Source organism: Callospermophilus lateralis, chromosome 4 (genome assembly GCF_048772815.1).
Source record: "Callospermophilus lateralis isolate mCalLat2 chromosome 4, mCalLat2.hap1, whole genome shotgun sequence".
Taxonomy (NCBI): domain Eukaryota; kingdom Metazoa; phylum Chordata; class Mammalia; order Rodentia; family Sciuridae; genus Callospermophilus; species Callospermophilus lateralis.
In genome coordinates this window covers 161862570-161887348 of record NC_135308.1, presented here as the reverse complement: position 1 = coordinate 161887348, position 24779 = coordinate 161862570, and the positions used below count along the sequence as shown (strand labels likewise).

At 57.2% G+C, this 24779-nt stretch overlaps 1 protein-coding gene across 1 annotated transcript in view; it reads left to right on the top strand.

The window, feature by feature from the left end:
- Positions 1-24779, top strand: part of LOC143397283 (signal peptide, CUB and EGF-like domain-containing protein 1) — a 97014-nt gene that overhangs the window by 69950 nt on the left and 2285 nt on the right. Inside the window, exons 6-9 of the mRNA XM_077109277.1 lie at positions 3138-3254; positions 5698-5787; positions 18666-18782; positions 23856-23978. Of these exons, the coding sequence (XP_076965392.1) occupies positions 3138-3254; positions 5698-5787; positions 18666-18782; positions 23856-23978 (447 nt within the window). The remainder of the gene's footprint in view (positions 1-3137; positions 3255-5697; positions 5788-18665; positions 18783-23855; positions 23979-24779) is intronic.

The window sequence follows — 24779 nt, the reverse complement described above, 5'->3', positions numbered from 1 at the left end:
ACGGGGGCTGAATGCACTCAGCTGCCCTTCAGAGCTTCACAACGGCTACTGGGAGACAGCAGGATACAGACTCTGCCCACTGGGAACAGGGATGCCCAAGTTGGCACCACATTTGCCCTGGGTCTGCCAAGAGCCAAGGAAGGCTGTGGTAAGCACTTCCATCTCAGCCAGAGCCACAGGCTTCAACATGCTCACTTTCTGATGCAGAAAAACAGGATGGAAGAGTCTGATTCCAACCCTGAGAGAAAGCGCTCCTTGCCAGGACTGTGGAGTGGGGGCCTGAGGCTGCCTGCTGGTGTGAAGGAAGTGGCCTTTCTTCCTCTCCTCATTCTGTACAGAAGATCCTCATCCATGCTGGTCCACCATCCTTTGTCATTGTGACTTCTTGTCACCACCTCACTGGTGTATGTCTCGCCACACCTCTCCCAGTTCAGGGTCAACTCGAAACAGTGGCCAAAGCCCTGGGGATCCACATGTGTCGGACACACTGTCCCCACCTCCAGGAGCTTGTGCTTCAGCGCCAGGTACCACCATGTGTGCCCCAAAGGAAGGGACTTCCTTCTGCCCAGGTGTAGCCCCAGAGGAGGACCATCCTTCCTCTCTGCTTCTGGTTCTTTGCCATGGGACAGCAAAAAAAAGCATGACTGTGTCACCAAGTCAGGACAAATGGGGCAACCTCAGGAGTCCAGCCAGGGTCCCTCTCCTTTAACTGCAGAGAAACCACCTGCCACCTGGCCACTTGCAGAACAGAAAATGCTACCTCTGGCCTCCTCAGTCCTCCTCCTTGAGTAATCTGAATTTGCTCATGAGAAAGGACCCGAACAGAATGCAGGCAGCCTTCAGCCAAGTACGCTTCAGTCAGAGGACAGGCTGAACTTCCCTCAGCCCTGGACCTTGAGCCAGGAAGGACTAGGACTGGCTGATATCTAATTCAGTAATCCATCTGGGACAAGAGCCTCAAGGGCATAGTGTGCTCGGAGAGCATCTCCTGAAAGGCCAATTTGGTTGGAAAAGTCAGGGACCAGGCAGGGGATGGAGGGTCAACAAGTGTGTGACAGTCCTGCGGCCTCCTAGGAATGGACTGCCTAGCCATTCCAGGCTTGGGTTCTTCTGTGGTTCATGAGGCAGGGCTATTTATCTGAGACCTGTTCCCTAACCCTTTGAAGTAACTTTCAGTTCAGGAAATTCTGGCTCTCAAGTTAGGCTGGGGCTGGGACCTGACTTATCAGCCTCTCTGGACCCAGGAGCCAGGATGGGAGGCTGCTGCAGGCCTCTGCACCAAACTCTTATCCCTCCAGAGACAGCCATTTTCTCCTTCCACTCCTGGTATTCCCAGACCTGTACTTCCATGTACAAGCTGAAGGTCTGGTCCTTGGGGGTGCTTGAGATGCTCAGATGCCTGCGTAGAGGGAACAAGGGAACAGGAGACATTTTGGGGGTACAACCCATCCCTGGGAGCCCAGAGCTTGGGAAGGACCATCAGCACTGTTCTTGCTGCCTTCTCTTAATCTCTACCCAGACCCATGCTGAAACGGCCTCTTTTCAGTTCCGTGAAGGCATATACTGTCCAGCCCAGGTCTGCCAGGATCTATGTAATCCGGCAGCCCTGAGCCCTTGGCTCCCCGGGTCTCCTCCTGGTCAGAGAGACACACTGTTTCAGAGCTAGGACGCGGGGACTGCAGGGGGCGGCTCACCCTGGGATGAGGAGATACCCTCCTGCAGAGAAGGACCAGGTGCTTGTGCTCTGAGCCCTGTTAAGTTCCTGAAGCATTTCAAGCTCCTTGAAACTTCATGCTGCAAGTTAGGTCAAGAGGAAGCTGCCCATTCGAGCTTCTGTTTGCTAAGGACAGTGTCTGAGATGCTGGGAAGCCATTCTTTTTATACCCTTACCTACTGTGGAGACTGCATGCCCTGAAGGCTGAGGATCACCACCTCTCAGGACAGGAGTGCCCAGGTGCTCCATGGCAGTCTCCATGAATGGAGAAGCACCAGTGAAGTGTAGCTGAAGAAGTCCATTCTGAAAGGTTTGGGTCCCTCCTCAGGGAGCTACCACCAGTGACTTCCCTCTGTCAGCAGCCATGCTAATGGGCCTTCCTAACAGAATGTGATTAATTCAAACTCAGTTTGGGATTGGGGGCTGCTGTGCCCGTAGTTGGTCTGAGATCTATTCTTGTGTATTTGGTCTTCAAGATGGTTTGCCGAGTACGTTAGCCGAGTACGTTAGCGTCTGTCTGGGAGACACACGGTATCAACTTGGTATGCGTGCACCCAAAGAACACACATTTCCACACCGGCTTCCTGTGGGGCAGGGCAGGGCCAGGAGGGCTCCACAGAGATCTTGACTCCCCTTGTTCTCCTCTAGCACTCTGTCTCTCACCCTGGAAACTCATAATGTGGTTTCTGTTAAATAAACTTGAATTGGCCATTTCTCCTAGCCCGGGCTGGCTCTATTTTGTTCAGCCCCTTGTGCGCGAGCCAGCTGGCTGACGGACATCAGGTCCCCTGGGCTACGGGCATTGCCAGCTTTTGATGCTGTTTAGGTCACTTTCAGCATCACACCTCAGGTGGCAATAACTGCCAAGATCTACCTGTCTAGACGTTCCTAGGCCCAGGGGTTGGAAGGCTATGAGGGGGAAGAGCTCCAGCTGACTGGCCAGGGACCCAGAGCAGGTGACATCCTTGAGAACATCCCTCTACATGCTCCAAAACATGCAGAAGACAGACAGCTCTGCAGGAACTAAGGAAATGAGTGTCACCTCAAATCACGGCTACCACCTCTGCCCTCAGCTTTGGAGAATGTCCTAGTGTCCACAGACATTTGCCCCATTGACGCAGTCGGAGAGGATGGGACAGCAGCCACCCCACTCTCCAACCACCACCATCCAGCACAGCAGCTGTGCACCTCTGTTCCCAGCCGAGAGGGCCAGAGTCCACACCCATTCAATTCTAGGGACAGCGTTGGGTCTGAGACCCTGGAGGGCACAGGGCAGGGAAGCACATCTGCTGCCTGTGAGCCCGGCAAGCCCAGTTCGGGACCTCGCGTTCCTCCCCCACCCCAGAAGCAACACCAACGCCCACAGACTAACCCTTCTGTTGTTCTGTTTATACACGCGTGTGTACACTTTGGGCCTAACTAGTAACCTGTAACTATGGAAACGGAGGCTGCCAGCATAGCTGCGAGGACACGGACACAGGCCCCATGTGTGGCTGCCACCAGAAGTACGCCCTCCACTCAGACGGTCGGACGTGCATCGGTAAGTTGACACCGCATACCCACCTCGCTCCACCTGCCCGCAGGGTAAGGTCGCCTACAGTCCCCATCTCTCAGAAGGAAGCTGAGGGAAGCAAGAGAAAGCAGGGGTCCCCAAGTGTCAGCTTTTGCGGACACTTACCCTAGGTCCCATAGACCCCTGGGTCCAAATCCCCAGCAACACCTGGTGCAGGGCAGGTGGTCTGCGGGGAGGAGGAGCATATGTTCCTCAAGAGGGCTTCACCGGCACCTCGGCACCAGGGCTCCCCTGAGATGGAAAACCCGTGTCCAGATCTGTTTAGTCTCGTGGCCACCATTAGTTCCACGAGTGCCCAAAGCAGTCTGGAAAGCCCAGAGGTGTCCTCAGAACAGAGCTGGTGGCCGGTGAATGGTGTGCATCTTGTGGGGCCTGGGGTATGGCTGCTTTGAACTGCTTCTCATTCCAAGCTGACGGGGCTCTCGCAGTACTTCCTCCCCACCTGAAGTCCCTCCTCAGTGACACCCCACCCACCACCTCACTGCCACAGGAGTCCTGATCTGAGTCTCGGCCACTTGCTTCCTCCAGACCCATATTTCCAAGGGGAAGCTTGAATATTTGTGATTATTTCATGCCATGATCACTAGCAGTTTTTCCTCCTACTCAAAAGTAACAGCAGATTTTTTAACTGAGAAGAAAAGGCATTTCAGAGCTGCGCCCAGAGTTCTCCCTCCTCTCTGTCCACAGCGCTGGCGCACTAGCACGAGTCAGTGACCATGGTTGTTATTGTTTTAAAAAGGCCCTGTCTCTGATTGCCGTCTCTGGGAAGTGTTTCTGGAGGGATTTTCGAGTGACAGAAAGGGGGGTTGTTTAGCAAGATAAGCACACAAGGCCTGGGGTTGCTGTAGCACTCCGTCCCCTGTGGCTGCTCCCTCGTGTCTTGGAGAGCTGGGTGCTGGCCGGGTGGGGACACCGGGCTGTCACCTCCCAGCCCAGGGCTGTGGTCACGGGCGCTGCTGCCTGCGGTGGTTCTCCCTCTGTGTGGTCTCTCCTCTCAGACAGCCGTTGTTATTTCATTTTATCTCATCCCTCCTGCTTCTCTGGTGATGGTCCCTGATTGCCTGTCTTGTCTGACAACTGACGTTTGTTAATTATTTTCAGAGCCAAAAGCCAAAACCAAACCAACCAAACAATCAAAAAACCAAAAAAAATTAAAAGCCAAACCGGGTCTCAGACCAGTGTCTCTATTGCAGCCTGATCCCGTCTAGAACTCCTGTCCTCTGGCCTTTCTCCCTCACTGTCCCCAGGCTCTCCTGGGCTGCTGCCTCCCTCCTGTCTTGTCTGCTCCTGGTCTCCTGGGGTTTGTGCATCCAGTGGGGCCACAGGCCACTGGACCAGCGCAAACAGCTGCCCGACCAGATGCACTCCCAGCCCGTCTAACCCCTCTTGTCTGTGTCCTCCTGATTCATTCCGACTCATTTTTTAAAAATGTTCTAACGCCTGCTGCACGTGGCAGTCCCTGCTTGGATCTCTTTCTGAAGTAACTTCCCAGGTCCTTGCCTCCCTCCCCCCATTAGACATTTCTGACTCAGCTTTGCTGCAATGGCTTCCTTCCTTCCAGGATGAGAAACCTCTGTCTTTGCTCATGTCACCAGCTCCCCCTGGGGACAGTGTCTTCACACATTCCAGACTGAGCAAGGGAACCAGCTAACTTCTACCCCTACAAGAAGCCTCCTGCACAGCTTTGCACCCGGAGGCTGCCCGGCTGCCCCAGGCTGCTCCTTCTCCCACTCCTACAGCAGCTGCCCCCTCCTGCAGCCTCCTGCTGAGCCTTGAATGCCCAGCCCTCATCCTCTAGACAAGCAGGCAACCAGCGCTGCCCAAAGCAACCCCGGGGTCCTGTGTCTGCTTGGCAGGATCCACTGTTCTGTGTGTGTGCTTGTGTTTCTCCATGTGTTTTGGTCTTAATTTTGCATGAGTGACACTTTCATGTCCTTGTGACAGGGCATCTGCTGTCCCAGGCACATCCATCACCGGACCTCGCGGCCCTGTCCCCTTGTCCTGTGCCTTGTCCTGTGCCTGCCTCTCCAGCCTGAGCTATGGGGGTCTGTAACCACTTGTCTCCGTGAGCACTGCGGTGCTGGTGTCTGCACTGTGGCCTCTGCAGAGCACCCTCCTGCTCTGGCCTCAGCCGCCTCTCCTGTTGTTGCACATGGGACTGTGTCCATCTGTCCTGGGTCGTGTCACAGTCACACCCTCTTCTGCACGCCCCACCCTTGCTGCCTCTCTGCTCTGCCTGAGCACACCTACCCTGGAGGTCCTGGGATGGGCCCCTTGGCAAGGACAGTGCGCTGGCCGCATGCTGTGTTGGCTTCGTGTGCGCCATGCTGAGAGGCTGGCTGTCTTGGGCCGCAGGATGTGGGCTCTCATTAACCTCTGGCTCCGTGTTTGTCCCTTACTTGTGTTTTAGAGAAGGATGAGGCTGCAATTGAGCGCTCTCAGTTCAATGCCACGTCAGTAGCTGATGTGGACAAGCGGGTGAAACGGCGGCTACTCATGGGTAACACTTTTCTTCCACTTCCTTTGTCATGCTTGCCCTTGTGTGTGCTCGTGCAGGTGAGCGTGTATATGTGCATGTGGGGTGAGTGCGCTGGTGCGTGAGGGTGAGCGTGTGTGTATGTGCGCATGTATGTGTGGGTGGACCCCTGTGTGGAATGGTGTGTGCCCCTGTGTGCACAGTCTCATGTGTTGTGTGTGAGTGTGGGGGGCTCCACTGCAGATGGGAACTCATTTTTTTCCTTTTTAAAGTTTTTACCTTCCATCAAACGCACTTGTTTCTTTGTTTGTGTGTTCGTAGCACAGAACCCAGCGCCATGTCTAATGGGCTGAGCATGTTGGGAGGTGTTTGCCGTAAGCCTCCTCCCGAGTGTAGACCCCCGCGTGTGCATAAGCCCAGCTGGCACAGCGCACGGGACTCAGAAGCCAAGGAGGCCTTGGTGGGGAGGGGCCCACAGCCCACGCCTTCTCCAACTCCTCTCCTGGGAGGGAAGTCACCATCCAGTCCTCTCGTCCTCAAGGGAGTCACCTAGTTCTCAGGGTGCCCTGGGAGGCCTGCTGGCTAGTGTGAGGAAAAAAAGAAGGAAGAGGAAAGAATGGCCGCCCTTGGACCCAGCACGGGATGCAGGACAGAAAGCGGCACCCGCCGCCACTCACGCCTGGACCCAGCAGCTGCTTCTGCAGTTCGGGGTCGCCAGTCTGAGGGCTTCAGTCGTTGCCTGGGGCCTCCTGGGTATAGCTGCAGACTCTGGGGGTACAGCCTTTCTGGTGATGCTCTGATGGCTCACACCAACCCTGGGAGCCATGGACTTAAGGATGTAGTCCCCATTTCTCAGAGGAAGAAACAGGTTCCTGGGGTCCCCAGGCTTGTCCAAGGTCGCACACTACCCAGCACAGCCCAGAGGCCATGGGTCCTCTCAGTGTTGGGATTGCTGGAGGTCAGAGCTGAGGGTCCCTGAAAGGTCACCTAGTTTTGTGTTCCTCATATGAACCTCCAAGGGGCCCAGGCATCTAGAGAGGAAATAGGAGGGAGGTCTGGGGCACAGGAGGGACATAGCCCTGTGCTGGCCAGAAGGCTGGAGGCCTGCAGGCTGTGCTCAGTGAGCACCAAACACCTGCACTGGGAGGGCAGGTGTCACCCTCCTCCTCAGATGCACGCTCCAAGACCAAAGAGGTCTGAGCACTCATCCTGGGCATATGGGCTGACAGGACAGGCCCAGGCTGGAAGCCGTCCTCCACAGAGTTTCTGGAGGGACCATCTTTTGGACGTGGGTGTGGCCTTGGAGGCTTGTCCAGGCAGTCATGACCACAGCCTCCAGGAGGTGAGAGTCAGCATGTTGGACCCCTGGAGTGGTGACAGAGGTGGGTGCCAGCAGCCCCAGGGATCAGTGTTGTGAGGCCACACTCAGGACTCAGGACCCAGACTTTCACCTCACTTCCTAAGTGCTACAGGTACTCCTGTTGAGGCCTGAGCCCCACAGAAAGCCTCTAAAGCCCTCCCCCCTCCCTCCCCCCCCACCTCCAACACACACACTCTTCCCAGGAAGGAGCTAGGTGGCAGAAGAGGCCAAGCTGAGCTGGTGCTGCAGGGGTGGTGGGCAGGGTGATGGGGCAGGGCCTCTGCACTTGCCTTCTGTGATTAGAAGCAATGAACAGCCACCCGAGCCAGATCCTGGGGGGCCAGGGAGGCGAGGAACCCAGCCACCTCTCTTTGGGCTTGGTAGGCAGAGAAGGGGAGCAAATCAAAGGGTGTGGGCCAGGATCTGGGTGAGGACCACAGTGGAGTCAACCTTCCCCACATTCCCACCTCTCCCATCACTGAAACCTGCCATTCACCCCCCAAAAGCCTGTCCTGACTCTCAGAAGAGGCCTCTCTCTCCTCTGGCGTCCCTATAGCTCTTGCCATGGGTGGATGGGCCAGTGTCCTAACTCACACTCTCAGAGGTTTTCAGAAAAAGTCAGTCTTGGGGCCCAAAATCTAAAGCACAGTTGAACCTCCAACTCAAGAGCCCTGTCTTTGAAAGCAGCCTCTGAGGTAAAGATGTAAGATCTTGTTGGACTTTAGGCCCTAACTGTTAGACCCCAGGGAGGTGTCACTGTTCCCAGGCTGTATTAATAGAGACAAGGTATGGAGAATAGGAGAGGTGAATACCCACGTTCTGCCTTATGCCAGTCAGCACATACCTGGGTATCAGGTTCAGAGCCAGGTCCTGCAAGGAGAGTGTCTAGACAGTGAAGGGAATCGCTTATTAATGGGTGAGACTCGCTTATTAATGCTACTAGAGTTTTTGATCTCTGAAGAAGCACCAGCACCTTATCCTGGGAGATCCTCAGGCTTGTGGGGCTGGGGCTGGGAAGGGGTAGGACAGGCAGAGGAGGAGAGGTACCCATCAGCAAATGAAGAAGCCGATACCCCAAGGAGATCCATGACCAAGTTAGACCCTGGGCCACCTGGCTCTACGGTCTGTGCCCGTCACCACTGCACTGGCCAGCTCCCCACCCGCCACCCAGAACCAATGAGTGCCTGTGAGACACCAGGACCTGAGTGGTTGGTCTCCTGTGAGCAGGACCTGGTGAGGTCCTGTCCGTGCTCCTCCAGAGCAGGGCACCTGCATTGCAGTACACCAGGGCCAAGAGGCCTCACAGGCATCTTCTGTCTGAGAGGCCCCCTGTCTTTTGTGTGGATGGGTTTATTTGCAGAGCAGGTAGGAAAAGACAAAGGGAAAGGGCTGCTTCCCTCTGGAGTGAGCAGGTGCTGGGAGCTCCTACCCACCTCTGGGGTACCTATGCATCTTGCCATGCTCCATGGTGACCACACAGCTGGAGCAGACTTGTCCTGCCGGCCCAGGTGAAACCTCTCTCCATGAGTGTCCATGGCCACATGCTCCCTCTGGACAATGAGCCATCAGAGGCCCCTAGAGGGACAGTGGCAAGCTCTTCCCTGTGGGCTCCCAGATGAAGGGCAGGATTCAGATTCAGACCCTCTGACCAGCTATTTGACTCAGAATTCTTCCAGAATGTTTTGTGGCCCGACTTGCACCTATAGATACACGCAAGTCGTTTAATGAGCTGTCTGGCCTCTTAGTCTGGCCCAGAACTGGAGAGGAGCAAACAGCAGAGGGTGTGAAACACCAGCTAAACCCAGCACTCTCCCATCGTTGGCCTCTGCGCTTCTGCGTGGAACCTGCCTGCTTTTCCTTTCCCAAAGCCCAAGCTGTGACATTTTGACAAGGGTACGAAGTCTAGAGACCAGAAGTGACAAGACACTAAAGCCTGCAGCGGGTCCTGCTGCTTTGCTGGACTCAGAGCTTCTGGCAGTGCCGGGCAGAAGAGGCAGTCTCTGGTGGAGACCACACAGCAGAGGGCTGTGCCCCCAGGTCAGTGGCTCCAGCCCTGCCTCTGGCACAGTGGGGTGCTGGCCCCAGTGGGGGAGGGAGTGCTGCAGCAGTGTCCTGTCCCTCTAGAGAGCACAAGCCCCAAACAGGACTGGTGGTGCTCCATCTGCCTGTCAACCCCAGGCTTTGAATCAAGTTCTTTCCAGAAGCTTAGGATGGGTGTATGTGTGTGTTTCCGGCAGTTGCTATTAACACACTGCCACCATCTCAGAGCAGCAGCATTGTCGTAGGCTGCAGGTCAGAAATTTGACACAGAGCTCCTGGGTCACCGTCAGGTGTCTGCAGGCCCCGGTTCCCTCTGGAAACCCAGGAACAGTCTCTCATCTTGCCTTCTCCCATTTCCAGAGGATGCTGTGTTGGGTAGCTCACTGCCCCTTGCATCTTCAGAGCCAGCCGCCCTGAGACTGACCCTCCTATGTTGTCGCCCTCTCCCTCCTTTCCTCTCCTCTCTCTCCCTGTCATGGTTAAGGACCCTCGTGATCCTGGGGGTCCTCTCCAGATGATCCAGGTTTTCTCCTGTCCCAAGGCGTTAACTCAATCATATCTACAAAGCCCTTTTTGCCATGTGGGGTCACAGGCTCTGGTTTCAAATGGGGACATTTTAGGGGCCTTTATTTGGCCTAAGACGGATGGTTCAACTTGGGCTGGGAAGAATCCACTAAGATGGAGCCCACGCCCTCTTTACTGGCCTTGCCTATCCCTCCTCCAAAACCATTCCCAAGCGTATGGGATGTGTCACACCCCTGCTTCTCTCTACCAGCTGCCTGCTCCCTGCCAGCTCCTCTCCACCGAGGGACCACTCACCCCACACATCCACTCACCTCCTAGACCCCCTCCCCTACCTGCCCCTCCTGCCTGCACACTTAGCTTTCTGAAGCTTCCTGCTCTGTGGCTCACGCTGCCCATCCCCTCATTCGGTGCCATCTCCAATGCTTCCTCCTGCTGCCCCATCCTCAGTGGCCTCCCCTTTCCCCCATCTCCACACCCTCCCCTGCCAACTAAGGGCAGATGCCAGGTCTGCACCAGAGAGACACTCCCTTCAGTGTACAGCAACAGCACAGGCCTTGCCCAGAAGGGGCACAGCAGGGTCGATTGTCTCTGTGGTGTGAAGATCCCTGGAGGACTTCCCAGGATGGGTGAGCTGTGCTGCTTACGCAGCCAGGCTCAGAGAGAAGGGACAGGAGGGTGCCCATATGCACCTGGCAGGGGAAGGCTCAGGTAAATCCAAGTGCACCCAGTTTCCCAGGCCATGCGTCCAGCACAAAAGGATCATTTGTTCAGGAGCCCCATCATTGGCCTAATCCCAAATGGGACTGTCTCTGGTCATCTGGGGCCCTTGGCAGGGACTGATAGGGAGGCAGGTCAAAGTGACTCACTTATTGTGGGGTTAAGTGGGTGGACAAAGTTCCCAGCAGGGTTTATTAGTGAAAAGAGGAGTGGTCAGGGCACTGAGTGGCCCCAGAGAGGACTGAGGCATGAGGGGGTGTGATCTACCCCAGGCTACCCTGTGATGTGGATAGGATTTCTGGGACCTGAGTCTTAACGCTTTTGGAGACCAAGCCTGGCTGGAAGGGAGCCTCTGCTGCCTAGTCGCCCTTTACAGCAGCTGATGGTAGAGCTGAGCCCCATAGGTACAGGTGATTCTGACCTACCCATCCCAAGAGGGACTGGGAACCCTTGACCTTCACACTGTCCTGGGCTTCAGGCCTCTAGTGTCCCAACATCCAGGCCCACTTCTCACTACCCAGCCTCTGTTCTGTCTCCCAGCTCCACTGGTGATAACATGGTATCTTTCTTTCTTAGGCCTAAACCTGAATGTGTCCCAGCCCTGCATTAACCCCCTTCCTGGATTCCTTGGCCTCTCAGACTTTTGTCTAAGTGTCTTCAATGCCCTCTGCCACCTGAGTATCCCACCTCCATTCCCGATTCCTGGTGTGTTGGCTGCTCAAGTCCCAGCGCCAGCACTGCAGCATTCAGGTGGGCTCTGTATGTGCCTTCCACGGTAGCCACAGATGGAAGGTGCCAAGGAGCACCACAGTCCATCACCTGCCATCTGAGGGGGAGCCCTGTGTAGAAACAGGAAACTGACCAGGTCTCTTTTCCATCTTTCCACCTGCCTGGGCAGGGTAGCCTGTTCTTGGCACGGCCGCCAGCCCTGCCTGCTTCACCTCCCCACCCCACCACCCAGCTTCTCTCTAGCTAGATCCAGCCCAGAAGGTGACTACAGGCCAGGGTGGACAGTCACCTGTTGGCAGGAAGCCAACAGTTCAGAACTTCCTGAGGCAAGACCACTTGGGCTAACCCAGGGAAGCTGACAGTTTATTTGCTTGCCTAGGCCACATCTTGGTTCTGAGGACTGAGCAGGGACACCTGTAATTGGACCAAAACTCCAAGCAGCTGCTCCTCTTTCTGGTTTTTCCTCACCCAGGTTCTGGAGTGAGACCTGGGTTCGGTCCTGGGTTCCAAGTCACCAGATAGGTCAGTGCCCCAGGGCCAGCTCACATCCCTGAGCTTCAGTTTCTCATTCGCACAGTGGCTTGTAGCCCCAGAGAATCTCAGAGGAGCCACTTGGTGAGCAGGTACCTGGTCCCATGTTGCACTGAGCAGGTACCTGATCACAGCCATTCTCTTTGTCATCTTCCCTGGCCATTTTCACTTTGTTGGGGCACCTGGGGTGCCCATGAGGAATCAAACCTGGCCAGAGTCTGGGTGGTGAACTAAGAGGCCAGGCCTGCCTGGCCTTGCTCAGATCACACTGGGGGCTGACGGGAAACCTGGAGAACCAGCAGGATTAACAAGCGCCTTCCAGAAGCCAGCCAGGTGTCAATAATCATGACCCTCCAGGAGGCCCCCATCACCATGAGGCCACGGGGTAGAAGCTATGCTGCTGCTGAAGGCCCACCTGGCAGTACAGAGGTTTGTGCTCAGCACCTCCCTCTGCCTAGGAGTCATTTAATCTGTCCTCAGCCAAATCCCCAGGGCAGCCATTAGAAACCAGGGCCAAGCTTCACCGTCTACTGAGCAGCTTCTGGGCTAATGCCAGCTGCACAGTCCACACCACGCCCCTCTGGGGCAGCTAGGTGTGGCCTTGTCTCCCTGCAGGTTGCACAGGGTCTGGCACAGGCATGCTCATTGAGCGTTCACTGCTGTGATGGGGAACTCTAGACAGAGGGGTCTGACGACCCCAGAACTCCCAGGTAGCACATGGCCCAGTATGATGTGCAGCTGGGCCTCTCCCCAGCTCTTCCTCTGAGCCTTCTGTGGAATAGGCACAGTGATCCCATCTGCCTGTCTCCTGAGGGCCAACTCAAGGGAGAGGCTGCTTTTGAGCCTGTGTCTGCCCTTCAGAGTGGAGGTAGGACGCAGAGTGCAGGAAGAGGCCTGCTGCCAGTGGCTTCTCCTGCCATGTGCTGTTGTCCTTCAGTGGACAGGGCATTTGAGAGCCCTTAAACCAAATGAGGACACCTGTCCTGAAGTCTGCCTGCCTGGCTCCTGGGTGAGTCACTGCTCCTGGCACCTTCCACACCCGGGCCTCCTCCACCTCTTGGCAGGTCCAGGTGGTTTCTGCTTTCTGAGCATTGGCATTGAGGGAATGGCTTTCTGCACTCACAGCATGTCCCTGAAGTCCCTAGGGGACAGTTCCACTGACAGAATATACCTCACAGAGAACTCCCCTGAGCAGGTGGCGCTTGGAGAGGTAGCACTTTCCATTCATGCAGCAGTTTCCTTGACTGTATGCTCTCCAGGCAGGGTGACCCTTGTGCCCAATGTCCTAGGCACAAGCATTTTGTTCAATGACAGTATTAATGAGCAGGAACTCTGGAAGCCCCATGAGGATTGACAGAAGACAGGGGGACTTGATGCCTGCCCTGTGTCAGGCTTGGCAGGAGCTAGGGAAGGTGGTACCAGAGAGTGGGACTCCCCTGCTGAGAGGGGGCAGTGCTGCAGGCAGCCCCACCTGGGCCAGGACAGAGGGCTAGGATGCCTGAATTGAGAACCAGCATGGACCCGTTGGCCAGCACGCCAAGGCATGCTGTAGCTTTCTGGAGCACTTGGTTGAGGGACTTGATGGGGGCCTCATGGTCCCCTCTCTAGGCCTTGGGTTTTCTAAGACTTGTCAATAGTGCAGAGCCTGCCCCTCCCTCAGAGGCTCTGATCTGGTGTGACACACGTGGGCCCAGTGCTCTACATCTGCCCTGTTCCTTGAAAGCCTGACCCTCATAGGGGAGTGGCCCATGCTAGGACCAGCTAAAGCAGCTTCAAGGCATTGGCCATTGGCTTTCGTGGCTTTCTGACCTCTGACCCTCTCCCTTCAGCTAGTTGCTGGCCCTTCCCTGGATCCTGCCACTTTGGGATAAAAGGCACTATGGCCCTTACCCAGGGACCCTGGTCTCCTCTTGCCTGTCACCTCATGGCTCTCTGAACTCCAACCTGTCATTAGTATCGTGTGACCATCTGTTCTGGGCACAATGAGCAAGGTCTCATGCCACCTCCTGTTGCTCAGCAGGGACTAGATGAGATGGGGTGGCTTGCTCATCTCCTGAGCATTAGCACCCTGGCCTAACCACATGGCACAAACTACCCACCCCAGCCTCTCCCTGCTGCCTGGAGTGCCCTGCTCTGCCTGCAGCCTGCGAGATCTACTCCTGAGCGCCATCTGCTGAGGTGGGGACTGGGTAAGCCCACCAGGGACTGTTCAGGCCTCAACGTGGAACCAGGCTGGCGACAATGAGTGCGTGGAGACAGTGAGGGGAAAGGGCCAGTGCAGCTGAGGCAGGAGGCTGCTGCCCTGATGAGGTGGGGTCTCTGTAGGGGAGGGGAAGAGGCGACCTTGGAAGGCTCCATCCAGATCCAGCATCAGCTGTGCTCAGGACAGAGGTCAGCAGATCCCTCTGCCCACTATGCTCAAGGGGCATCCTGAACCTCAGAGGCAGCCTTAGGTGTGTCCTTAACTCTGCCTTGGTGGCACAGAGGGAGACTCTGAGGCCTTTTCTGGGTTGACAGTGCCACCCCAGGCATCAGAGGCCCAGGATGGGACTCCGGAGAGCATGGGTAGGCTAAAGTCCATCCCTCAGTGCTTACAAAACACTAATGCAGACTATTGTTTCTGGGCCTTGCAAGAACTACATAGTAAATATTGTCATCTCCACCCACACAAGGGGACCTATACCTTATCAGGGCTGCAGTCCTGGCCTCAGCAGCCTCCCTGTCTCAGCTGCCCTGGTCCCTTCTTAACCCTGTGCTCTCACACACACTGTCGCCAGCTCTTTCCATCCCCATCAGGAAACAGATTCCCAAAGCAATGAGACTTGGTCTTGTTCACGCAGCCAGATGTTTGTTCAGCTCATATTTGTTCCACTACACTGAGATTGAGACTGTCCTTCAAGGACTTGCTGGAGACTGTCCTTCAAAGACTCGCTGAACCTGGGCCGGTGGGGTGCCATCAGGCAGTGTGAATTCCAAGGGCTGCTCCCAGGCAGCCTTCTGTCCTCTACTCCTATGTCCTGTCCCTCTGGTAGAGCCCTGACCTGCTGCAGGCAGGGGTCCAGTGTTACAAAGCCAGCCCCGCATAGGGCTTCCCTGAGGAAGGTCCAAAGACTGGGACTTTCAATTCTTCTGCTCTGCTGCCTCACTGGGAGCGGCCCTGGGCTCCTCTGCCAAACCCCAGCTCTCCAGCCTGCTCCAGCTCGCTCATCAGCCTGGAGTCCCACAACCCCAGGGCACATGCTGGCTCCTCCCCTGCTCAACCTGGGCAGTCACCAGGGGTCCTTCCCTGGGATGGTCCCCAACTAGCTTAATGCCCTACTGACTCTGTCTTGAAGTTCTAAACAATCTTGGAAAAGGGGGCCTTCATTGATATTTTGCATTGGGTCCCCCAAATCAGGTAACTAGTCTTGCCTGGACAAGTTACTTCTCTGAGCCTCAGGTCCCCACCTGCAAAAGTGCCCCATGGATGAGGCCTGCTGAGGTGAGTGGCTGACAAGTGCTTTGTCAGGTGCTCAGGGGTAGGCAGGGCAAGGTTTTCTGTCATCATTGCTCCAGAAGGAGCAGGAAGATCTTTAAGGAGAGCCCTGGCAGCTCTCATCTAAAGTCAGGGTACAGGAGAGATGGGGCTCACAGAGTCTGAAAGGAAATTCTTCCTTCAGATCCTGAGAGAAACTCCCTGAGGTTTAGCTTTGCCCTCTTCTCCTTTGCCCCACTTTCCCGCAGTTCTGGTGACTGGAGGCAAACCTGCAGTGGAGTGTGGCCTCATGAGGCCATCCTGCAGAACCCATTTTACCCTCTGGCCCAAGCTCACTCTTAGCCTCTGGGAGGGACAGGAGCTGTGATGCGACCCTGGGAAGGCCCTGAGAAGGAGGTGGAAGGTCCAGAGACCCAGAGAGATGTCCTGCTGCCATCTCCAGCTCACATTTGGGTAGTACAGTTAGATGCCCACTATAGGAAGGACAGAGCTGTTTTCTGAAGCTCTTAGAGACAGTGGTGATCCAGCACCAGGTTTTGGCAGCCTCTGGACTTGGGGGACAGAGAGGTAAGGCAACTTTCCAAGGCCCTCAGAAATGGAAGCTGGGCAGTACCCCAGACTAATGGCCACTGAAGGCAAGGGATCCCCTCAGCAGCACCCAGGAGCCTCTAAGGGAAATCTCCAAGGACAAGATGCTTGGCACCTCCCAGACCAACCTTCCCTAACTGCAGATTTCAGTCCCCCACAAAGGACCTGGGTGGGCTTCAGTCTTGCTCTTTATACATACTGCCTTTGGTAGCAGAACCTCCATCACCTCAGAACAGCACTGCTAAGGTGGGCGAGGCAGGAACTGCCCCACGCCACCATGTTGTAGCAGAGGCACTAGAGGCCCCAGCACAGGACAACCTGCCCATGGTCCTAGGAAGGCAGAGTGGAGGACAGGACAGCTGCCAGACTGCTCCCTGTACTCACCTCCCCACCCAGCACAGGTCTGATTCAGAAAAGCCCTGAGGCCATGAGCTAGGGGAGGATCCTGGGAAGCTGTGGAATCTCAGAGGATTGTGGTGGCCTGGTCCCAAATGGCAGCAGCAAGAGCAGGGGCTGGATTCCAGAGATGTTAAGGAAGCAGCAAGAGTGGGCCCAGGGGTGCCAGCAGGTGAGGGAGTGTTCTGGACGGGGTGGAGCAGGGGCTGCAGGAGGAAGGGGGAGTTGAATGCAGTGGGCAGCAGGTCTAGGCACAGCTGCCTGGGTCCCTGGAGCTGAGGGTGGTTGGAGACAGATTGAAGGCCTGCCGGTGGGTCACTGCCCTCCTGGCACTGTAGAGTGGGACCAAGCTGATACCTCCAGTGCTGTCGCTCACTCTGCACAACCTTGGCCCCACTCCTGGTGGGGGAAGCAGTGGGCCCAGGAGCTCTGAGGGCCAGGGCAGGAGACAAGAGGCAGAGTAGGGCCTGGCATGCAGTGACCACCATGATGGGGCACTGGCAGCAAGAGGGATCTGCACCCAAGAGTGGCCCACCAGCCCCTAGATGCTGGGGTACTCAGAGCCCCTCACTCAAAGCCTAAAATTTATGCACCAGCCCCTGGCTGGGGCTACTCAGAGAAACTGAAATCACCCAGTCGGGGAGAGAGCCCTGCAATGGGGTACAGAGAAGGGGTGGACATCCATGCTGGCCCAGCCCCCTCCCAGCTTCAGACTGCCCAGTGGCCAGGTCCCCAAGACCCTCTTGGGTCTGAAGGGTCGAGTTACAAGTGCCACCAAGGGGAAGAACATACCAGCTGTCAGGTATGTTCATTTCTCAAGAACATAATCACCAGGGCCCCACCCACTTCCACCAGCACAGAGAGACCAGGCCTGGCCCAGCCCTCAGTGCCTGCTGCTGACCCCTAATGCCCCCTACCTCAGAGCCTTAACTACCCACACCTGCAAAACGGGCAGGTTCTCAGCCCCCTCCATCAAGGGGCCATCACACTTGGAAGGCTGAAAGGGCTCTTCGGGGACACTGGCTCTGCTGTGGGCTGGGAGGCAGGATTTCCTGGTCCGGCTTTAAGCCCAGGAGAGGAAACGCATAAGAGCAGCCACTGCCTGGTGCCTTCAAGACTTGATCTTCACCTCAGCCCTGGGAAGGAGGCTTCCCCAGGTGTGGCCAGCTGTGGCCCCAAGGGAGTCTCCCATAGATGGTCCCGTGAGAAGACGAGAGGGCCAGAGCAGGCCTGGTGCCAGGCAGAACTGGCCGTTTGGGCCCAGGGCCCCAGGCTGCCCCAGGGCAAGGAAGAGCTGCCGCCTTCTTTCTGTGGCTCTGCAGAGGTGCTCCTGGCAGAGGTGCCCTGGGAGCTGGACCTGAAGGCTGAGCAGGGAGGAGGTGTGCAGCCAGGGCCAACGCACGGCAAAGACCCCAGGGAGGTGGCGGGGGGGGGGGGGTTCACAGAAGCTGCCAGGGCCACCAGGGCACTGAGACAGACCAGAAAGAGCGTCAGGGCCAAGGAGACACCTTTCAGCAAACTACAGCTAGCCCCGTGATGGCGTGGGAAGTCACTAACCCCGGGCAGTGAGCAGGCGGGCAGCTCTCATGCAGGCAGCCCCAGCAGCAGGACGCCCACCCTGGAGGCCCTGCAGAATCACATGCTCACCCTCAAGGTGAAGGTCAAAGGACGGGCACCACGAATCTAATTAGCAGCAGGGACTGCTGGCAACTGTACATTCATTCTCAAACTTCTCCCAGAGGGACACACAGCCGCTTGCAGAACCAAGGAAGGCAGGGCCCAGGTGAAGCAAGCTCAGGCTGTGCCCTCCAGGCCCTGTACCACAAGATACAAAACCAGGTGGCAAAGACTGAGGTCTTGGAGAACAGCCCCCTGTGGGTGCACTATGGCCTTTCTACAGCCAGTGAGGACCACTCACCGCCAGCTCTGATATCCCCGTTGTACCTCAGCCACTCCAGCCTCCGAACTTTTCAGACGTGAAAAAAAGCACTAGACAGACTTCAAGTGGACAAAACCCAGACACCTTTGGTGCATTCTGATGAGAAGAGTGGTGGGTCAAGCCTCACTAGGGTGGTGGTGAGTGCTGCGCAAGGCCCGGGCCTCACAGCCAGGGCTGCAGCCATTCCCCACTGGGGTGAATTTGGCTGCCTCCAGCCACCACCTGCTGGACTTGGAGTCTAAGAGCAGGTGGGGCAAAGGTTCAGGAACCTGGCCGTGGGCAGTTAAGTACCAGCCAGGCCAATCCCAGACCCCAGATCGTGGTCTTCAGCTGTCAACAGTAACCTCTACCCAGTACTGCTCTCTGTCAGGTTTGACGAGCCTCACGGCGACCCCACGGGAATGGAGCCCATTCTCCCATTTTATAGATGAGGAGCCTGAGGCTCAGAGAGGCAGCACAGGTTCCTTAGAGTCCCATAGCAGGAGTATCAGCCAGAACTTGAGCCCAGCTCTCCTATCTCACAGGAGATCTCCCCATGGCTGGGGAAAACTGGTAGCTTCTGCCCAAGGAGACTGAGCATCTCCGTGTCTTTCCCTCCCCAGAGACATGTGCAGTCAATAACGGAGGCTGTGACCGGACGTGCAAGGACACAGCCACTGGCGTGCGGTGCAGCTGCCCAGTTGGATTCACACTGCAGCCAGACGGGAAGACATGCAAAGGTCAGCACAGGGAGTATGCTGGTGTGTCCCACCTGGCCTCTGAGCCCCATGTGGCCACAGAATAGGGGCACTCGGCAGTCACTCACCTTGCTGTTGGGAAGGCCAGGAGAAGGGTGGGTCCCAGCAGGGGCCAGAGAACACAGGTGTGTGGCACTTCCATAGATTCCTGGATCAAAAGTGCCTTTACTCTGGAACTCCCTGGGGGCAGAGGTGCTGGCCCAGATGCTGACCTGTAGTGGGGATGGTTCTCAGAACAGATGGGGAGAGCCCAGCTCTGGGCTGTTTGGGAAGTGTGTATGTCATTATGTGTCACTGTTGGAAATTTGTAAGGGAATTTGTAGGAGTTCTGTGCTTCACTGAAGGAAGAAGGATGCAGAGGAATTTTGTCATAGAAAAGGAACAGGTAGCTGAAGATGGAGGAAGGGGCCAGGGCGCAGTGAGGGAAGGGGAGCTGCGGCTTCCGCAGAGAGAGGCTGGGCTCCAGGACCAGCCCGCGTGGGGACCAGCCTCCCACAGCAGGGCCAGGCCAGGCAAAGGCCGGGGGCCATTACAAAAGCCCAGGAGGCCTGACTGGCAAAGCCACACACAGAAGGGGGCAGCAGCCGGGCCGCCCTCAGGCGCCTACCCCAGCCCTGACCAAGGAGGGCCTCTAAGGGGGCAGGAGCTGGAGAGTGTGGCCAGCGAATGTTTAGGACACTTTAAAACTGACTGAGGAGGGCTACTTTTAAGTCTGACAAAGTAGCTTCTTCCTTCCTTGCCCCCTTGCTAGGAAGAGCTGCTAATTATGACAGCAGTGACAGATCTGCCAGCTGTTGATGTGTAGCCGCTGCTCAGCTGTCAGTAGCCCTGATGTGTTCCTGGCAGGGTTGTGGGCAGACAGGTGACATCTGAGTCCTCGCCATGTGGACTCAATGCCAGGAGTGAGTGGCAAGGGAGCCAGAGGTCAGTGCAGATCTGGGCATCCTCAAGGCCCAGTAATGTCACCTGTCCAGAGACCCAGGGCCTGAAGAGGTAGAACCAGTCCTCACTGCCTCGCCGGGAGGTGGAGGCTGAACTGGGAAAGGGGGCCCTGCAGGGCTGAAGTCCTGAGAGCAAGGCTGCTGGAAGGAGAGCTGGAGCCAGCTCACCACTGGGGACCAGAAAGGGCCTGGGAGTCCTGTGGCCCCAGAGGGAGCAGCCGGGAGAGGGACTCCTGCTGCTGCTCCCCACCCCTCTCTGGGGTAGCCCAAGGGGCTGGTGACATTTCCAGCTGTGAGTGCCGGGCAGACCCCAGTCAGTACTGGGTGGGTTTTTATTTTGAAATGGTCCCTGCCACCACCTGGCCAGCAATCTCTGGGCAGCATCTGGAAAAGCAGGGAGGAAACTGCTGCCATCCCCTGGCTCAGGACATTTTTGCTTGGGCCGGATGGTGGCAGAGATGGGAAACTGGGTTGAGACTTCCCCACTGATACTAGGAATGGAGGGGCACGGGCTGGCACAGACCTGTAGAGCGAGAACAGCTCAACTCAAGGAGGGAAGTCTGAGAAACCAGATGCCCCCTCCAGACCCGAGGGTTGGTGACCTTGGGTTCTCAGGCTCTTGCTGGAGAGATGCAGGCAGGGCTGGGGACTTGGCTGGGGCAAGCCCAGCAGGGGATTCCCAGTGAACCCAAGACCTTGGCCTCTGGGGTTTGGGGTTTCACTCCTCAGTTCAGGGTGCACACCCTGATCTTGGCACAGGTCCAGGGAAGAATATCAAAGGAGTGATTTCAAAGGTTCAGTGTTTTCTGGAAGCAAAAAAGTCATTGTCAAGCAAGATAGATCACTGGAGGGGAGATAACAGAGGGCTGGGAAAACCCAGAGCTGAGAGCCTAGGCAGGCAGGGTTCACCAGGGCTGGTGGGGATCCCCGGGGTAGGCGGCAGGGGTGGGAAAGTGGGATGCAGGTTTTAGAGGATCAAGAGGACTTGCCCCAAGCCCAGGCTTTATTTCAAGGGGGTGGCCTGGGCCGGGTTCAGTCTCAGTTTGGAGCTGGGTCCCCCTATGCTGTTGGGAGGCGGCCTCCTGATGCTGGACTCTCCCCAGAGGGTAGAGTTCTGAGCTGCAGCCGATTTTCCTCAGGGAGACCCCTCCTCCACACACCTTCAAGAACAATCTAGGAGAATCCCCACCCACTGCTGCTTCCCTGTGCCCTGGGCCAGACAGGCCACCTGCTAGGACTTTTATCTGTGTGGGAGCAAAGGTGCCCTCACCTGCCCTCCACCTGGCCAGCCCACATTCTAACTCTCCCTCTGCCCCTCCCAAAAGCCCTTGTTCATGGGCCCCACAGTGTGCCAGGATGGCAGAAGGGATCAGAAATAGCCATCCTGTGCATTCCGGTGGCACAGTTCTCACCTGGCAGGCACCCCCATACCCACACCTGTGCTCCACCGTTGGGTGGTACAGTTAAATGGCTACTTGATGGGCCAAGGTCCCACCCTTCCCGAACCCTCAGGCCCTTTTCTGTTTCTGGATCACCCTGTCTCACCTCCTGGCTCATCTGTTCATTCAGTTGCTCACTCTGGGCCTGGGGTGCCAGACAGGAATAGGTACCCACCTCTGTGGTCTAGTCCCAAGGCGATCTCCTGCCCCCAGGCAAGCCCTGTGACTAGGGAGAGATGGACTCTGGAGGGAAGGGCAGGAAGGCTGGCCAGAGGAAGGTGGAGAGGCCCTGCAGAGGGCCAGCAGGTGAGAGCCAGCTGCAGTGGTGCAGCGGGTGGCCGGAGCCTGGGCTGTGCAGCAGAGGCCAAGCCTGTCCAAGAGAGGAGCTGCGGCGGGCGGGCCAGGCTGCAGAACGAAGGCTGTGACCACCGCCAAGGGCTGGCCTTTACCCAGGAGACCCAGAGGCCCCCACAGACTTGTCAGCAGGTAGGGGCATGGCCAGATGTGCTGTGGAAGGTGGAGGGTGTGTGGACACAGTAGAGGATGGGAAGGGGACAGAGGACCTGAAGTGCCTCCCCAGTGTTGGTTCATCAGAGGTCAAGGGACCTGGGAGCCCAGCACCCCTTACTAGATCCTGGTAGAGAGGAGGGGCACCCCCACATCTCTCCAGGCAGGCAGCTACTCTGCCTCTCTGGTTGCTGTGACACACCCTGGATGGGCAGATTTGGATGGGGAGGCGGAAGGGTCAGAAGTCTCAGGAGGCCTGAGGCGTTCTTGAGGAGGCAGGGGTCCTGAAAATGACCACAGGACAGCCCCTGTCTACTTAGCGGAGTTGGCTTACTTAATTCCACTAATGGCGCTAGGGGAGGTGCTGGTGGACATCCTAGTTTGTAGATGGGGAACCTGAGGCTCAGAGAGGTGTCTTTCCCTGCCCAAGGTCACACAGCTGGCAAGGCAAAGACAGGCCTCTGCTTTCCTGCCTGGAGGCTTTATGCTAGAAACTTCCAATTTTCCTGGAACCTGGGGTGGAGACACCTCAGCTCAGGCCACAGCTCACTTCATGTCTCTCTGGTGGCCACAGGGCCGGCATGGTGTGCTGGAGAAAGCCATCCTCGAGACAGATGGTGCTGGTGGAGGTCAGCTCTCACCTGTAGCCCTGTGACCACATTCTATGAAAATGGGGCTCTGCTCCTCCCACTTGTCGTGGGGCTGGAGGGAGATGCCACAGGAAGAGCTTGGTTCAGGCACCTCCCCAGGCTCCCAGGGTGACCCCAGGGAGGGCTAAAGAGGGCTGTCCTCTGATATGCAGGAGCAGTGTCCAGAGCTGCTGGGAGCACTCCATGGGAATGATGCCTGGGGACAGGCGCCCGTCGCCTGTCTGGTTGAAGGAAAAAGCAGGAAGGTGGCTGCTGAGGCTCGGCTGGGGTGGGAGCTGTTATGGGAGGAGCGAGGCTCCTGTCCCCCATCTGTCAAAGGAGGCAGGCTCACCCTGTCACTGGGTGCCCAGTACATAGGACAGGGCATCCGGCACCAGCCCAGCACCCACGCTCAGGGTGGGCTCCACAGGTGCTGGGCCCCTGCCTGGCAGTTGTGCCAGGGTGTGTCTGACGACCATAGGGGAGGTCATCCATTTCCTGGCTGGGAGGGTCTCGGTGCTTCCCTTTTACTCCTCCACACCAGGGGGGAGTGGGACACCTGGACAGGGAGGTCGGCATGGGGGCTGGAGACCATGGGGGCCCTGGAGGAACTTTGAAGTAGCCAGAACATAGCTCCTGGAGAAAAGGACCCTCAGGGACAGGGACAGGGGGCCTCTGATTGGCATAGAATGCCAGGCTGAGCTGGAGCCCAGATGAGCAGCTGGAGGGGTGGGGACAAGGGGCTCAAAGGAGTCAGACTGTCTTGGGGCGGGAGGGACAGGCATCCCTGAGGTATCAGCAGCAGCCCACACTGTGAGAGAGAACTCTGTCATTGAGGTGCATGAGCTGTGGCCACCTACTTAGCAGTGGGAGGGTCTATTAACTATTGACAGAGAAACAAACAAACAGACGGGGGTGGGGGTCCGTCAGGCGCAGCTCACACCCCACCCCCCTTTAGCAAAAGGCCCTCGCACCAATACTTGACCCTCTGAGCCTCAGCCTCCTTACTCAAACAGGCCATAAAACCTACTTTTTAAAGTGTCCTCACAGCTGACTGGGCTCCAACGCTTGGCAGCAGGACTTCAGGTCCCCCTCACTACGTCTTGCACGAGGGCAGGGGTCGGGGCGCTTCTTACCCGTCTCCCACCAGGAATCCAGGAGCCTGCTCTGGTCACCTGAGGTGGCCCCTGTTCCAGCCTCACTGCCCTCCAGCCACCTCCCTGGAAGTGTGGGTTGAAGGACGAGTGGACATCGCCGCCCTGTCTTACCTGGCACAGCAGATATCCGCTCCTCTGCACAGGGCATGATGCCAGGCTCACCAGGTCTTAAGGGGTGAAGCCTCAGAGGCTGGGCCTCACAGTGTACTCCAAGCCCTGCCCCACACTTGTGGGCCAGGCCCCATCCTGTGGTCAGCTGGAGTGCAAGCCCTCTGGGCAGGGGCCTCAGGCCAGCCAGGCAGATAGGGAAGGAGGGTGCTGCCCCTACCTTAAGAGCAAGAGCCCATTCCCCTTGCCTTGTTCCTCCCCCTCATCCCTGCAGATATCAATGAGTGCCTGGTCAACCATGGAGGCTGTGACCACTTTTGCCGTGACACTGTGGGCAGCTTCGAGTGTGGCTGCCGCAAGGGCTACAAGCTGCTGACGGACGAGCGGACATGCCAAGGTGAGCCCATGCCAAGCCTGGGCAACCCCTCCCCATCGGGTCCCAGCAGATCAATGTCCCTTTGCTCCTGGGCTCATGCACCTCGTAGGCGAGAAGGTGAGCGGGTGGATGTCCACTCTGCCAGCTGGGCCTGAGAGAATGGGCGTAGGTCTCCAGTCCTTGGCATGTGCTTCTGTCCACCCTGACTTCCTGTTCTTTGTTTCTCGGGGCATCCAGACCAACCAGTCCCCTTTATAGGTGAGAAACTGAGGGCTGGGGAAAGATCCAGCAGCCCTCCCCTGCCCTCCCTCAGTATGGGGATGGCTTTGGCTTTAGAGGTGGGTGCTGCCACCTGCTGGGAGGCATTGCACCGGCACTCTCCCACAGTCACCTGCTAGGGAGAATGTTGGACGGCAGGAGAGGGCTGGGCAGAAGCCCAGGACCACAGTTTATGACAAGTCCAGCCGCCGTCCAGGATGAAGTGGGAGCCCAGAGGGTGGGCAGTGGACAGGGGTGGGTCAGGGAAGGCTTCCTGGGGAGGGGCCTTTGGTAAAGTGCTAGGAGGAGTGGCATTATCACCTGCCCAGGAGATGGCACTGTTGGACCACAGGAGCTTGGTGCGGTGTCCTGTGGGACCAGCTTTGGGAGAAAGCGCAGAAGGAGGCCTGCTCTTGGGTTGTGCCCTGGTTGTTTTGGCCGAGTAGTGCACGTGAGGGCTCTGTCGCCAGGTTCGGTTTTGGGGTCTGCAGCTTCTGCCTTATGGGTGCAGCTTGAGGGCCAGCCTGACCTCAAGCTCCCCGTGTGGCCAGTGCAGTCACTTCT